Source organism: Prionailurus bengalensis, chromosome A1 (assembly GCF_016509475.1).
Source record: "Prionailurus bengalensis isolate Pbe53 chromosome A1, Fcat_Pben_1.1_paternal_pri, whole genome shotgun sequence".
Classification (NCBI taxonomy): Eukaryota; Metazoa; Chordata; class Mammalia; order Carnivora; family Felidae; genus Prionailurus; species Prionailurus bengalensis.
In genome coordinates, this window is record NC_057343.1 from 157,767,615 (window position 1) to 157,785,155 (window position 17,541).

Here is a 17,541-nt window from a genome sequence, read left to right on the forward strand (position 1 = left end):
CTGCAAAGTTATGAAGAAGCTGACAATGCAATGAGTTGGGAGCATCCTAGACATGACACAAAGTTGGAGATGAAGAGGAAAAATGAAGAAAAAACAAGAATTCATGTGCACCCCTTCTGGGTTTCCTGCCATGACTGTCAGCATCATCAAGCCAGAAACCTGGACACTTCTCGCTCACTTATGGTCAGCCGCCAAATACTAGATGGAGCGGCTCTAGACCAAATCTGTAACACCCATTCTTTCCATTCCACTCCCCTATTACTGCCTTTGTTGCCCTTGTTGTTTTTTGCCCAGACTGATGTAAGAACCTCCAAATGGGTTTCCCTGGCTTTGAAATCATTCCTCTCAAACCTTCCTCCTCAAAGCCTACAAAATGCCAATTACAACATTTCCCTCCTTGAAATGCTTCTTTGGTGCCCCAAGCTGTCTCAGCTTAGCATGGACATTGCCATCCCTTGAGTGCTTTTCTCCAGATTAACATTCTTGAGCTCGACCCATAACTTAATCAATCAGAATCGCTTGGGCATCAGGCCTGGGTACACACAGTTTGAAAAAGATTTCTGGTAAATGGGATGCATCATTTAGTTGAATAATCACTACCCTTTAAGGTGAAGGCCAAGTTCTGTAGCATGGCATTGAAAGACCTTTATGAACTGACTTGTATTGACCTGTCTCACCAGCTGTTCCCCTCTATTCACCTTAGACTCCAAAAATACTGTTTTTTGTTTTTTAACACCAGTTAAAAACTGTTGTGAACTGTTGTGCTAAGCCATGCCTCTGTACCTGTGTTCTTATCCACCTGGAAAATGACAGCACCTCCTTCTAGATCCAGCTTAAGGAGCATTTCTATGAAATCTTTTCCACCTCCCACTTTGGAATTTCATAACTCTCTGCCTTGAGCTTCCATGGTTTCTTGATCAAACCAGTTCAGAAATACGGTATTTTAGATGGTTCTGGTACTACTGAATGAGGTAAAAATCTAAAAGTCAAAATTACCTTAAAAATTCCTTAAATCACTCATAAAGTAGGCGGTTTGCTCTAAACAAACACAGTAATATGTGTGCATATGTATATATATACATATATACACACACACATAGAGTATAATTATTCAGTACTACTGTTTAAACACTAGTTTCACTCAGTACTGTGCTCACATTATGGGCTTGTAGGGGCATAGACACCCCCAATCTACCCTCTTTTAGGACATTTGATCACCGAGGGGAATGTTTATCTGTGTTTCTTAAGCGTGTTCCATGATAGGAGCAAGTAATATTTTGCAAATGGGCTTGTTTGAGAAAAGTGGGTTAGAGGATGTTAAACAAATCCCCCCTTTAAAGCTCCTAAAGTACATGCCTTTTGCCTCCAGTGTCAATATGCAATACGGGAACACAATATATCACAGTTCCCAAAGTTATTTGATTATAGAATGCCATTTTCACAGAACCGGCATTCCAAAAAATACTCTGGAAAACAATCTGCCTCCCTCATGCCTCACTGAAGTTGCAAATGAGAAGCCAAATGAGACACCATTTTTCTGGTTCTTTTCCAAAGAACAGGAGGGCAGACCACATTACCTGGTTTCTAGGCCATTTTCTAAAGGGACCTCCCTGCGTGGAGGAGCACCCTGCCCCCTTGAGGGTGCTGCCTGGTTGTGGCCATGCCGCTTCTCCACGAGCAACCAAAAGAGGGGCAGTGGGGCTGAAACTTCCAATGCATTACCAAGTTTAATGACAAAAGTGTAGTCATTAGGACAGCCATTGGTTAGTAATTGTTGCCACTTATTTGGTAAAATGATTCCAATAAATAAGTATGCTGTTTATTCACACAATAATTTGCAACAATGAAGTTTTCTGACAGTTTGATGTAGGCATTTGTTTTGAGATCTGGAAAGTTGGACGATGCGGAAAAGTACAACCAGTCTTAAGTGTGCACAAGTCGTTAAGTGTGGACCGATCCCTGTAATTACAAGTGCCTCTGCAGTGCCAAGTGAATAAAGATAAACTCTTTGGTGTCAGGAAAAGCTTCTGTGTAGACTCTGTGCTTAAAATATGCCCTTCCAAAAAATATGGTAAAAAACTGTTTAGTGGCCAAAAGGAAATTAGGCCAAATTTAAACTGATTTACGCTGTGCAAAATTAACATTCTAATAATAGAAGTGCAGGGGCACCTAGGTGGCTCAGTCAATTAAGTGTGCCACTTCGGCTTAGATCATGATCTCACAGTTTTGTGGGCTCGAGCCCCGAATCAGGCTCTGTGCTGACAGCTCAGAGCCTGGACCCTGCTTTGGATTCTGTGTCTCTCACTGTCTCTGCCCTTCCCCTGCTCGCACTCTGTCTCTGTCTCTCAAAAATAAATGAACAAATTTTTTTTAAAAGGAAGTACAAATCCAATGTACTATTTGACTACTAACTTCAGATAATGATGCTCTCATTGACTAGTGAAGTAAAAAGACTGCAGAGTTGCATGTTAGGAACCCCATGCCCAGCTCAGCTCTGTCAGGTGCTGGATGTATATAACCTTGGAAAAGTCATTTAATTTGCCTGTGCCAGAATATTTTTCATTGGCAAAATGAGAGAGTTGAGATAGTTGATTTCTAAGGCATCTTTTGATTACAAAATTTTGTGAATATGAATGACATGTTACTTGGATAAAGGGAGAGATCATAGAAATTTTACAGATGGTACAACACTTTGAACTACTTTGATACGCTGAACTATACTTTTTATTTTATTACTATTATTTTTCAAATGTTTATTTATTTTTGAGACAGAGAGAGACAGAGCATGAATGGGGCAGGAGCAGAGAGAGAGAGGGAGACACAGAATCTGAAGTAGGCTTCAGGCTCTGAGCTGTAAGCACAGAGCCTGATGCAGAGCTCAAACTCATGGACCATGAGATCGTGACCTGAGCCGAAGTCGGACGCTTAACCGACTGAGCCACCCAGGTGCCCCTGAACTATACTTTTTAAATAAAACTGATGTTTAGATTTTTGCTCTACATCTGGCGCAGAGCTCAACTCAGGGATTGAACCCACCACAACCCTGACATCAAGATCTGAGCTGAGATGGAGTCAGACACTTAACTGACTGATCCACTCAGGCGCCCCCTGATGTTTAGGTTTTAGTTAACTTTCTCCTTATGTTTTGTTTAAAAATATAATTAAAAGAGCAAAATATAGGGGCGCCTGGGTGGCGCAGTCGGTTAAGCGTCCGACTTCAGCCAGGTCACGATCTCTCGGTCTGTGAGTTCGAGCCCCGCGTCGGGTTCTGGGCTGATGGCTTGGAGCCTGGAGCCTGTTTCCGATTCTGTGTCTCCCTCTCTCTCTGCCCCTCCCCCGTTCATGCTCTGTCTCTCTCTGTCCCAAAAATAAATAAACGTTGAAAAAAAAAATTAAAAAAAAAAAGAGCAAAATATAATGGTAATCTCTTCTGAAAACATACAAAAATAAGAGACACAATGAGAAAGAGTTCAAGGTATGATGAGAAAAATATTTTAACACAGCAAACATAGTTTTCAGGCCTTAGTTGATTTCTGAAAAAAATTATGTTAGTGTCTGATACATAAAAACCATCCAAATGCGGAGTCTGCCCTTCGTTGTAAAGCACCTGCCATGTTAGGAGCCAAAGAACAGGACTGCTTTTCCAAAAGATTTGTTTCCATTGTCTAAAACTTACATATTTTGACCCTAAAAGTTGTGTGATCAAGTATTTTTACAGGAAAATTTTCTGTTCTTTTCTTCCTGGGAAAGCTTGAAACAATGATCACTTCAATAACTTCTCCTAAAAGTAACTATAAGAAGTCATATTCCTGTCGACATTAGCGGCTTCCTGATAGTAATCTGCATACTTTTGGAATTGCAGTGTACTTTTCAAACACTTTTGAACATTCATATATAGTGTAACTTATCAAATACTTAACAGAGGCAGGGGTGCCCGGGTGTCTCAGTTGGTTAAGCATCAGACTTTGGCACAGGTCATGATCTCCCTTTTCATGAGTATGAGCCCAGCATTGGGTTCTGTGCTGACAGCTCAGAGCCTGGAGCCTGCTTTGGATTCTGTGTCTCCCTCACTCTCTGCTCCTCCCCTGTTCACTCTCTTATTCTCTCATTCTCTCTCTCAAATAAATGAAAACATTAAAAATATTTAAGAGAGATAATAAAGCTACAAAGTCTCCTTTTGTCGGGCGTATTTTTTGTGGCAATTTACACATTTAGAAAGTATGCATTTGCCATGAGGCATTAATTCATTTATGTACCATCCATCCATATATCTATTTATAGCATGAACATTTCTCAAACTCTAGGCATGAACTTAGCAGAAGTTTTTCATCCACTTTGGCTAGATAAACTTGGAATTAATTGTTTCAGAATTGATTTGAAAATAAAGTAACCACTGATTTGAAAATGAAAAGAAAGAGAGAGAAAGAAGAAGGAAAGAAAGAAAGAAAGAAAGAAAGAAAGAAAGAAAGAAAGAAAGAAAGGGAGGGAGGGAGGGAGGGAGGGAGGGAGGGAGGGAGGGAGGGAGGGAGAAATCCTATCCAGAATTAATTCCTAGTCTTTGGGAAACAAGAGAGGGATAGAGGATGAATGCTTCATTTGAGGGATGTTAAAACGAGGCCCAGACTGTACAGTGTAGAATGCAGGTCTGCTGTTACCCAGTGTAACACTTTCAACTGATTGTTACTTGGAGCCTGCTATTTCTAAGGTAGGAAAATCACCCACAGTAAACAATGAGCCATAGGAATCATATGCATTTCAAATAACACAAGAAACCTATACACCAAAGAAGAGAATATCCTCAAACAGTGAACATATGCTACTTGCTGTGTTTAGGACCAGGAAAAAGAAAATCCAACCAATGATTTTGTGCTGACTGGGATTTTTTTCTGTGTGTGTGTGTGTGTTTCATTTTTAATTATTGCTTTGGGCCAAGGCCAAATGTATAATTTTCCCAATAGAGTTGCTCCCATTGTCTAAAACTTGGATATATTTTGCGTTTGATCACATGTTTTTATAGGAAAGTTTTTTGTGTTTTCCCCCCCTTGAAAAACTTGAAACAATAACCACCTTCCCTGGAAATCGGCAGTATTTCCTATCCTTAGTCGCTATTCTTATTTTGAAAACCATCTCTCAGTAATTGACCATATCTCAAAAAGTGATACTAAATAAATTTCAGCTCCCAGACTTCCTTGTATTTTTTTAATGTTGATCTATTTTTGAGAGGGAGAGAGCGAGAGACAGAGTATAAGCAGGGGAGGGGCAGAGAGAGAGATAGACACAGAATCTGAAGCAGGCCCCAGACTCTGAGCTGTTAGCACAGAGCCAGGCAGGGGCCTCAAACCCACAAACTGGGAGATCATGACCTGAGCTAAACTCCAATACTTGACCAACTGAGCCACCCAGGTGCCCTTGGTTCCCAGACTTCTTGGTTTGAGCTCTCTAATGAAATTTTGTGGAAAAAACAAAGCTTTTCTTCTGAGATTGAAAGAAACATATATTTTTGTACATAAGCATTTAAAAATGATTTTTAAAAATTCCTTTTTTTTCTCCAATTCTCTGCCTGAATTGTTTCTTCTGAAACAGTTTTGATTATTTTTCACAACAAATCCTAAAATAGTCAAACTTTGATAATTCCCATTAATTTAGGTATTCAAATTTATTTTGATCATTTAATTTTATCTAAATCTGTCTCTGTATATGTATAACATATATGCTATATATGTATATATTTGCATACATTTTTCATAAATTTTTTTAACCTTTATTTATTCTTAGAGAGAGAGAGAGAGACAGAGTGTGAGTGGGGGAGGGGCATAGAAAGAGGGAGACACAGAATCTGAAGCAGGCTCCAGACTCTGAGCTGTCAGCACAGAGCCCAACATGGGGCTAGAACTCGGACTGCGAGATCATGACCTGAGCCAAAGTCAGTCAGTTAACCAACTAAGCCACCCAGGCGCCCCCATTTAGCTTTTGAATCAAGGGAGTAAAGCAATTATGCTTTGTATGTGTAATTAAAGAAACTAATATGAAACAGTGTGAAAGGCTTGTACCAGTTGGCTATGTCAGTTCCATGTTGAAAACCATCATATGATAAAGTATCAAATTAACTGAGGTAAACTCTTTCATACTTTATACTTCATTCCCTTTTCCCACATGCTCAGTGACAGTCTGATCCAAATCCAGTTTCAGATACATGAGTCATGGCTCAGAGCAGATCTGGAGATGTGCCAGTTTATCCCTACCATCCATCCGTCCGTCCATCCATCCATCCATCCATCCTTCCACCCACCTTGCCGAGAAGCCTTACTGAGAGTCTACTATGTATTAGTCACCAAGGTAGTGCTAAGGGTGCACAACACTGTGAAGGAAGTCCTTGTCTGCAAAACCTGAAGAAACAAGAAGGTTTGGAAACCACTCAAGAATTTCAAGAAAAATTTGTGCAGTCTTTGGAGAAAGCAGATCAAAATGTACCCTAGTTGCACAATGGACCTAAACTCCTTCTACCATTCATTCAATGTGCTCCTTCCCCCAAATAATGCCTTTCATCAGGAAATGTTTACGGAGTGTCCAGACAAAAGGCGACATGACATTAATCTTTCCTCTAAACACAAAAATTTCCACAAGCTTTTCTGGGACTGTGTAAGTTGATTATGTATACATTGAAAGCTGTCTTTCTCTCCCTACCCCCTCAAAAAAGTGGAAAAATTTTCATTTGGCCAAAGACTATGATCACCTAGGAGAACTCTCTATTATGTCTTCTCATTCCAGACACATTTTGTATTGTTACTAGCTTCATCTTACATGAATTCCCAAGTAATTTTAGTATATTTCTGCTTCATAAAGGCCTGGGTTTCACTAAGAATGAGAATGTTGGAGTCATCAAAATGATTGAATACATTAACATTAAAAAGATTTCTTTTCCTGTCTGTGGCACTTTTTAACAGTCACTTCCTATTACTGGGATCAAGGGATTCGAACTGGAGGCAGCATAAAATGTACTCAGGTACCCTGGCTCTGAAGCCTGACTGCCTTGGTTCAATTCTGGTCATTCTATAACTATTTGTGTGATGTCAGGGATAAGTCATTAAATTTCTAAATACTTCAGTTTCTCCATCTATAAAGTGGGAATATTAATAGTGCCCAAATTTTATAAGGTGGTTTTAAGACATTAATTTAGATAGTTCATAAAAAGCTATTATATAGGCTGACTTCAGTGTTAGCATTACTGTTATTTTCATCTTGGACAAAAACATTTATGGAGTGAGAGATTTAGAACTTGATTTGTTACATTTGGGGATGCTGTAAATTGTCATGAATAAATATTACTAATCCTCTCCTACTAGTGAAATGACTCAAGCAAAGGAAGACCAAGTGACTGATTTGATTATCTTCACTATATTAATATGGAATCAAAACCCAGCAAACCATCTCCAAAGCTTTCTTCCTTGGGTTTCTCTCAAGGGGATATTTTTACAAACCTTGGCACTTATACCAATGATACATGGATAGACTCTTCAAAATGAGTTCAAAGTGCTTCACCCAACTTTGATGTTCACAGGATCATTAATCAATATTTACCAAGTACCTATAGGATATGTGGGATAAGTGTCTGGCTTTAATGTGTTTTCTAAGCTTCACAGATAGAAAAACAAAATCACAAGACTTGTTACTTCCAAAGCCACAGGAGGGGTCAATATTACAAGGAAGTACTGATTCCTCCCACTACACTCCTAGTGCCCAATATCACCTTATATTTCTATTTAGCAAAGTGTTTAAAGACTTTTACATCTTCATCTCACTTGTTTTCCTTTATCTCCTAAAGGTTATATAGCAGATTCATATAGTTCTAGGGATAAAGTAAGCAGTGAACTTTATTACAATGCAGGGCTAAGATTTGTTCATAAGATAGCATAATGATAAATTCCACTTACTTACTGAAGTGGTAAGTTGGAGTATAGGATATGCAGATAGCATATACCTTTCATAAGAGTTACATATTTTATTAAATGAAGTGGTGACCATGTTTTGATTCCTTGGAGTAAAAATAACCTTTATTAATACTACCAACATACAAAAAGTTTTCAATTAATCTGTCTTCTAATTTTTAAAAAATGTTTATTTATTTATTTTGAGAGAGAGGGAAAAGAGTGAGAGAGAGAGAGGGGGGGAGTTGGGGGGGGGGCAGAGAGGCAGAGAGAGAGGGAGAAACCCAAGCAGGCTTGGCACTGTTAGCACAGAGCCCAATGCAGGGCTCTGTCCCACAAACTGTGAGATCATGACCTGAGCTGAAATTAAGAGTCAGAAGCTTAGCCAACTGAGCCACACAAGCATCCTGCCTCTGTCTTCTATTCTTAATTTAAGAGGTTTTAAAGAAAAATTTTCTTTATAAACCTATCATGTTCATTGGTATAGTAAGATACACGTCCTTAACTTCTGTAATTTGGAAAGTCATGTTTCTCCCAACTCATGTCCCCGATAAAGAAGAGAGTTTCATAAATATGAAATAGCCAGATGGATTTTAACAGAAATGGTTGCAGGTCTATCTGGTTGTTTACATTTTCCCAATTTCTTTTTAATGATAAGCGTTTGGAGAATCTCTTTTTGCTAACCACTTTCAACAAACATATCAAAACAATCTACCATACTACCTACAATTTTAAAAGCTACAGATCTACCCCTATTCATTATGCATGCCTCCATTTATGATTCAATCTCCCATAGTAAGAGCTTGGGCACTTTTTGAAAAAGCTAAGAGACTCCAAGAGTCAGATGTTTTAGTTTGATAATCATTCCGAAAATTCATGCTCCATTAAACTAGATCCAACAGAGAATCTTCAGCCCACACAACTTATAGACAAGGCAATATGTCTTCTACAAAATATTCTCTAAGCATATGGCTTCCTAAAAAGATGTTCATCAATATGTAAAAAATATTATTTATTTATTTTTAAACCCTAATCATGCAACTCAAGAAAAAGTCTTTCTGATCAATTTCTAGCTAATTGAGCAGACAGAAAGACCTAGATTTTGGTCTTGACTCAGGTATTAGCTTAAGGAAAGTGAGGCACCTTTCTTAACTCTTGTGGATCTTAATTCCATTCTTTGTGAAATGAGAATATGTGAGAGGACATCAAGTTTGCCTCAAAAACGTAATTTTGTATATCTTACCTTGTGATAGTGGTATTTGTAAGCTCTATGGCATTTACAAGGACTCTCACAGCCAACAGTTTCATTTGATCTTCAAAACTGATTTTCAGAAATAGGTGGAGTTATCTCTACTTATTTTTACCAGCAAGTGTGCTGAATTTGATATCCAGAAGGATTCACTAGAGACAGCAGCATCTAAATCACCATCCAGAAAGATTCAGTTTCCAGGAGTCAGAATGAATACTCTATAAAAAAATTTCCTGAACCTGTCAAAGCCTCACCTAAGAGAAAAATCTTTAAAACCAAAGAAAAAATGTCATGTGTGCTTCTGCTGATGTAGTCCCCAGTTGAGAGACATCATGTTGTTTCTAGGTTGAAAATTAAGTTTAGCTGCCACTTGATAAATACTTTTTAAGTGATGATGAGTTTCCAGGAGATATTTGAAATTTTAAAACAGCACCAAGACTTAGGTAAATTTGGGTTCTTGGTTTTTAGTTTTGGAGCTCATCCTTGCAAAATATTTTTATATAAGTTGGAAATTAACCAGTAAAGTAGTTTACAAAGAGAAGAAAAAGGAGACTTTTATTACTGAAAAGAAATATTCTAGGGGCGCCTGGGTGGCGCAGTCGGTTAAGCGTCCGACTTCAGCCAGGTCACGATCTCGCGGTCCGGGAGTTCGAGCCCCGCGTCAGGCTCTGGGCTGATGGCTCAGAGCCTGGAGCCTGTTTCCGATTCTGTGTCTCCCTCTCTCTCTGCCCCTCCCCCATTCATGCTCTGTCTCTCTCTGTCCCAAAAATAAATAAACGTTGAAAAAAAAAAAAAAAAAGAAATATTCTAAATCCAGAGTGGAATTCTGAGTATCTTTGATATCTCATCAGCTCCTTTACTATAGGAAGACAAAAAAATTCTCAAATATATGCCTAACACCTTACAGTTAATAAAATACAACACAGATATGAAATTATTCCATCTTTGCAAACAATCCTGTAAGGTAAAAAAAGGTTTTCCAAACCAAGTTCCCAATTGTTCCTCATCTCAGAGGTCAAGGGATTTCCTGACTAATTAAGATCCACAGGTTATCTAAAGACTCATTTTAGCTATTATATCTAAACTCTTTCTTCATCAAAGCCATTTTGAAAGGTGAGACACAGAAAAATTACACTGTGTGTGTATTTGTTTTCTTTCCTTCTCTCTCCCTGCACTTTACCCACACCCCTTCTGGAAGTGTAAAGAATATAGTCAAAGAATGGGGATCACAGCAACGAAGGAGGAGAAGCAAGATGCCTTGATAATCTAATCAGGTAATTGCCAGTTGGCTGTGCAATGTCATAAATAATTAAGTCCATATTTGAAACAGAGCATACTGTAAAAACTTGATTTCACAACATTTTATCAGTCTGAGTTTTAATCCATAACAACAGCTTGTATGGCCGTTATAATCCATATTTAAGAATCGGACACTATGCAAAGTGTAATAATACATGCTTTTGTCTTGATGTAGATATATGCTATTCTTTCTATTGACATTTAGTAATTCACATATAGTATAAGGGAAAATAGTCAAGCAGATTTCGTCACTAACCAGAATAGGTCCCTTTCTGCCAGAAAAAAAAAGAGTTTGCTACAGATTCGATATCAGGATATTCTACTTATAACATTTTGTATTCTAATCTTTTGGGATATGTGCTTTTTCACTATGCATGGCCCCAAAGGCTTTCATTGTGCTAAGTCATTTTCCTTAAAGTTTTTTTATTTTCTCAATTTGGAACACTGCCATTAAATATGTTTGGAAGTTGAACTAATTTGAATTTCCCCTTCAAAGAAGAGGAAAACTACATGCCTTCCATTAGTTCATTGACCCCCTGACCTTTGCAAAAAACCATGAATTATTCAATATATATCTAATGAAAAGTAATTTCCATGTGTAGTTAGAATATAGCAATTTTGTAATGGGTATAATTTTGAACAGAAATGAAACAATCTCTAAGCATGACAATGGTCAATAATCAAGAAGAAAGTATTCTAATGCCAACTGTCATTAAACATACAAAAAATCCCTCAATTCATTAATAACTTACAAATTCACAGCTATAGCCCTCAAAATCAAATTAACCTTTTCTGTCTCAAAAGAATTCAAAGGTCTTAAATATGAGTGTTCAAAGTTATGTGACACCAGACACCACTGTTAGTCTCTGATTCGATGTTGGTTCTTCAATCAATAAAAACCCAAGACAACATTCCTGTCTTTCACCCCAGCCTCTCAGCTGCAAGCTTAAATAATTTGAAAAACAAACCTCTCATTCACTTTTCTATCCACAGATTTTTCCATCCATACGATTTATGTATGAGTGTCTCCAACAGCAACTGAGGAAGTGGGCTTGTGATACACTCATACACGTTTTAAAGTTGACACATCAATCAAAGTTTATGAATATGGTGGCCTTTTACTTAAACAGCCAAATAAGAAAGGGAAAGAGAGTTTCATTACTTTTCAACCCTAAACTTCCTATGACTAAGACCACTTTTTATTGCAGTGGAGAAATATAGCTGGCAAGCTATGGTTATTTAGAGTAAAATCCAAGCATAATCATGTGAGTTTTATGTACATTTCATCTTTAACGGAGATCATAAAGTAGCAAAAAGGGGGGACAAAAGGGAAAAGATCCTGGTACTATTTAATCCTTAAAAAAAAAACCTAAAATGATACAAAACTACTACAGCGTTTCTGCTTCTCAGGTATTACATTTTTCATAGAAAGCTAGTATGAAGAAAATATCAATCTCTTAAATTAAGCATTTCACAAATGGATTAAACTGTAAGTTCAAAATTACTTGTGTTAGCAACTCAAATGCCACCTTCAATACCTGTGAGAAGGCATTTTCTGAAGCACAACCATGTACGAAAACTGCCACGTTAATTCCAGGCTGTCCTGAGGCAATGAGTAAACCAAAACGTGGAGCTTACCTTATTATAAACAAATGGCAAATTGCAGGCACTTTTCGGCTTGCAGGTGTCTAGCATAGTTGATTAGAAATAGACCAAACATCTTTCATTCCAGTGAGAGAACTGCATATTCAGACTTGGCTTTCTTTCCTGAATCCTTGTAGGAGAGGCTGTTCACCTCCAAGGGCTGGTAACAGCCTCTTCGCAGACAGCACTTGCTGCTCTCAACTGCAGCCACTTAGAATGAAAGTAAGAGGAACCCGTGATGCTTAAATACTGTTGCCTCACATTCACAGGATATGACTCAACTCCCTCTCAAACCAGTAAGGGTAGAGTTTCCCCCTCACAAAACTGTTAGATTACGTAACAATCATCACATGTGGGGTCCCAAACTGTTTACAAACTAAAATGTAAACCTTTCCCCCCACCCCCAAACACCCCCTCCCTCACCAGGTCAAATAAACGTGCATTTTTTTAAGTGATTAATTTCTTCCCTGTGGCACAAGCCACGAATGGAAATGAGAACAATATGGCACAAAGAAAACTATTCTGCTTGCTCTCAGCAGTGAATTAATGTAATGTTATTAAATGTGTGTGAACTTGCTAGCATTGCCCTGACAGAGACGTGAGAGAGGCACGCGAAAGTCACTAACATTCCTCTCAGTTCAAAAACAATGTGTAGAGGGGGCGCCTGGGTGGCGCAGTCGGTTAAGCGTCCGACTTCAGCCAGGTCACGATCTCACGGTCCCTGAGTTCGAGCCCCACGTCAGGCGCTGGGCTGATGGCTCAGAGCCTGGAGCCTGTTTCTGATTCTGTGTCTCCCTCTCTCTCTGCCCCTCCCCTCCCCCGTTCATGCTCTGTCTCTCTCTGACCCCCCCCCCAAAAAAAAAAAAAAACAATGTGTAGAAGAAAACTCTGTTTTAACGTGCAAGAAGTGGCAGTTCTGTACAACACAACAGAATCTCCTTCACGAAGCAGAGAATGGAAATAGATCTTTGTGGTTTGCTCTCGCTCTTTCCCACAGAAATCCTGTCCCACGCTGTCATTACCTTGTGCCGTTTGCTCTGCCTACCTCTCCAGCTCAGAGCCCTCCTTTATCTGTTTTGTGAGCATTTCTAAAGGAACATGACTAATGACACAACTCCTTTAGTAAATGTGGCAATTTTCTGTGCTTTCTCTACCACCCACTACCTCTTAACTCTGAGCTTTATTAAGCTTGATCACACATTGAATTATTATATTTATACACCTCAGTCAATGAATATTACACACTTATATCCTTGGAGAGAAATCTACTACATAAATTCAGTTGCCACTGGCATGACCAAGGACGAAACGATGAAAAAGCACATGGCATTTATAGCAAATTGAAACCACCTAGACCAGGACTGTTCAAAAGACACATAAGTAAACTGCATATATAATTTTACAGTCTTAGTGGTCACATTAAAAACGTAAAGAGAAATACGTAAAATTAATTTTAACAATGCTTACTCTAACATATCTAAAATATTTCAATTTCAACATGTACTCAACATACAAATTATTATATATTTTATAATTTTTATACTAATCTTGGATATCTGGTATGCATTTTACATTTATAGCGGATTTTGATTCAAAGTCGCCACAACTGAGTGCTCAATAGCCACAAATGGGTGGAGGCTACTACATCTGACAGCACAGACCTAGAGTTCGGGGTTCATTCTTCATTCCCAGATTGCAGTTCAAACATTCTCTCTTCAGAGAGGTCTTCCCTTACCGCCTCACCAGACATGACCTTCCCCAATTACTTTCCTTATCAGGATCCTTTTTATTTCCTTCATAGTGCGTCACAGCCTGGAAAGTTCTCCTTTACTCATTCATTTACTTATGTATAGTCTGCGGCCCCTAACAATAATGTAAGAAACTTGAGGGCAGAGATCTTGTAGTCAAGATTATCCTCAGCCTCTGGAATGGTGCTGAGCACAGAGTGGAATTTGATAAACATTGTTAAATATAAATAAATAAATAAATAAATAAATAAATAAATAAATAAATAAATAAATAAAGTTTAGGCTATAGTTTGGCAAATAATAGAATATTTCAAAAGGTGTTCTAAGACAAGGTATTTATCATAGAAAAGATATGACCTACCATATCACTGAACTTTTAGCAAATATATTGGGTAACATTTTCCTGAATTGCAAAAATTACTTCTTTTTCATAATGTTAATGATCCTCAATCGATAACATACTTTATTTTCATATACAATAGTAAATATCAAAACATACTTGTTTCATTATTCCAGCAAAAATTTGGAAAGATGCTTACAGGAAAGCTTTGGTCCTAATGACATAAGTCTGGATATCATTAGGATGTCTATTCACTTCCTACTCACAAAAACATAAAATATTATCTATAAGACATTTGCAGGAAAAATTGATATATTTGCCTGACTGCTATATGTGCCTCCTCCTGGTATCATCCTTCTGATTTTTATTTCGCAAATCACCCATCCATCCCTTCTTCTTAGTCCGTATTTGAGTCATGCTGACCTGGCCCCAGAAGTGGGCATGTGACGCAGGCCTGATTAACCCGTGTATACTGTCTACAGAGCTACAGTGATCAGTTCAGGGATGATCACGTAACCCAAGCTGGTTCACTGAGATCTAATATTCTATTTTTTGCTTAGAATGTGAAAGAGTTTAAGTTTATAGAACGTAAGCCTAGAATTGCTGACAGACATATGTGCTACCACATGAGGTGAGGTTGTTTAAAAACTGAAGCCAATCAAGAAAAAAAAGGCAAAAATGTAAAAGGCAGACTCCTGATGCTACTGTAGTTCCTACATCTGGCCATGCATTAAGTCACATCTGCCTCCTGCTGCTACAATGGATACACTAGAATATTCACTGCAGAATTGTTTGTAATAGCGAAAAAATGCAAATGTTGCATTGGGCCATGAAGAGCAGAAGGTTAAGTAAACAATGGCTTCACCATACTAAGGAATAGTATGAAGCTGTTAAACATAACTAGGTTCTCTACATGCGCCACCATGCAAAACTCCCTAAAAGGTATTAAATGGAAAGGACGTGTTGCAAAAATAAACATTATCCTAGTTATGGGTACATGAATTTTTACATGCAAATTCATAGAAAAGAACCTGGATGGACTGCACACCAATTGTGGCTAAGACATTATATCTGGGAAGAAGGTTTGAAATAGGGGATGATGGGGGACAAAGACAGATCTGATCATTTTGCTCAGCGTATTACCTATTTCATAAATCTTGCTCAGTGTATTACCTATTTCATAAATTCACAAAAATAAATTCATGTATTCTTGAGGTAATTTGAAAAGAACATGTTATTTTTTGAAAATAAAATGTTACTTTTTTTGAGAGAGAGAGCATGAGCAGGGGAGGGGCAGAGGGAGAGAGAGAATTCCAAGCAGGCTCCACACCCAGCACAGACCCATGTGGGCCTCGATCTCACAACTGTGAGACCATGACCTGAGCCAAAATCCAGAGTTGGATTTTTAATTGACTAAGCCATCCAGGTGTCCCAAGAACATGGTATTTTTAAAAATAAGATCATAATTTGATATTTTTATGTCTATTTTGCTATATTATTTGCTGTCTAAGTGGACTACTCTTCTTTATTCTTATTTTTAAAACAATGTAACAAAAATAAAGTGCTCTTCTCTGCCCCACTCTCTCCATTCTTTACCAGCCCAAACTTATGTGTCCTCTCATTTTTCAGTCTGGCTAAAGGATATGCTAAGATAGAGACAAAGGCAGGACAGAAGATACAGGAACAGACACTAAACTACATTAGAACCTCCAATGTACCTTCTAACATTGGCCAAGGGCTTTGATTTTTTTTTTCTCTTAGTCTTTTCCAAAGCTCTTTTATTGACCTCATAAAAATACAGCTTGGATCTATTCAACAGTCAACATATCAACAGCCAAATGTTTATAATCATACATCCTATATTAATTTAGTTTGTCTTAAATCTGAGTAAATAAACTTGCTCATTATCAGCTCACTGAAAAAAACTCTGGTCTCTGAATTGGGTATAATTGCTTTTCTAATTAACATAAAACCTAAACCTTTTTTTTTCCCAGCTTGCTCTAGTCCTAAAAAATCTTCACATGATCTTAGTTATGTTCATACCACCCCATGATTTTGTATTCCCCCTAAATTTCCACAGTTATCTCTCCTTAAAAATTATACAGCTAAAGATGCTTTGAGTCTGAGGCGGGAGTCAGGGCCCTGTTGACTTTTAGGATAGCCAACCAGAATTGGAACATACACGGTGTTGACAAATGGATGAGTTTGCCAAGCAGTGAGTATTGCTCTATTTTATTCTCCCAATCATTCTAATAACGTAAACCTCTTACAGAGCCTACTGAACTTTCTCCTTCCATTCTCCTTGCTTCCACTTAAAATCCACCAAATTGACTTGAGATTTCCTGGAAGAAATACTACTTTACAGATAAAATTGAAGCCACCACGTTCCCCTGCCTATCCTGTTACCTGCCTTTCTCTTCAAAGGTAAACACTCTCCAGGGTTATCTTTATCATTCCCATACATCTTTTTAGTCTTTCATTAAATATGTGTTTATCTGTAAATAAGATATTGATTTGCATGTTTCAAGCTTTGCAAAATTATATAATAGATCCTTTACTTTTTTGTGTGTGTGCTTAATATTCTCTCCTTGGGATTTACATGTAGTTCTACATAGTTCATTCTTTTTAACTGCTGTGTGCCATTCCAATTCAGGTACCCATTCTCCTGTTGATGGACACAGGCTGTTTTTAATTTATTGCTATTATTAAACTATTCTAATTCTTGTATATGGGCAAGAATTTCTTTAAAGATGAATACCTAGAAATGGAATTAATAGGATCACAGGATGTGATCCTGTCTTGACATGGTGATGCCCTGTCTTGACTAAATATTGCCAAACCACATCTCAACATAATTGGACTAATTTATAATTCAACCGGTGGTGTATTTGAATTTTTGTTACACTAGATTCTTGTAAATAATCTCCACAGTATTGATATTCCAGCCTGATATTTTTGGCATGTGACTGATATAGAATCTTGGTGTTTAATTTGGGTTTCCCTAATTATTCCTGAGCTGAGCATCTTATTATTATTGGTCTTTTTCCTATCAGGTTGTTTGCTTTCCCTTATTAAATTTTGGTAGGTCTTTATATACTGCAGTTCTACTCCTTTGTCAATTGTATGAATTATAGATATCACCCTTCAGTGTGTGGTTTATCACTATTTATAATGTCTTTTGCTATTTATTATTATTATTATTTAATGTTTATTTTGAGAGAGCTAGAGTACTAGCAGGGGAGACAGGAAGAGAGAGAGAGAGAGAGAGAGAGAGAGAGAGAGAGAGAGAGAAAATCTTAAGCAGGATCCATGCTCAGCATGTATCCCACAACTGTG

The 17,541-nt window shown here is 37.8% G+C and overlaps 1 protein-coding gene across 5 annotated transcripts in view; it reads right to left on the reverse strand.

The window, feature by feature from the left end:
- Positions 1-17,541, reverse strand: part of MCTP1 (multiple C2 and transmembrane domain containing 1) — a 531,752-nt gene that overhangs the window by 323,925 nt on the left and 190,286 nt on the right. Inside the window, exon 1 of one of the 5 annotated variants that reach the window (XM_043593808.1) lies at positions 12,112-12,338. The exons of the other annotated variants lie outside the window; for them this stretch is intronic. Within the exon in view, the coding sequence (XP_043449743.1) occupies positions 12,112-12,168 (57 nt within the window). The 5' untranslated portion in view covers positions 12,169-12,338. Of the gene's footprint in view, positions 1-12,111; positions 12,339-17,541 lie in introns of those variants that run through there. 5 annotated transcript variants of the gene reach the window in all.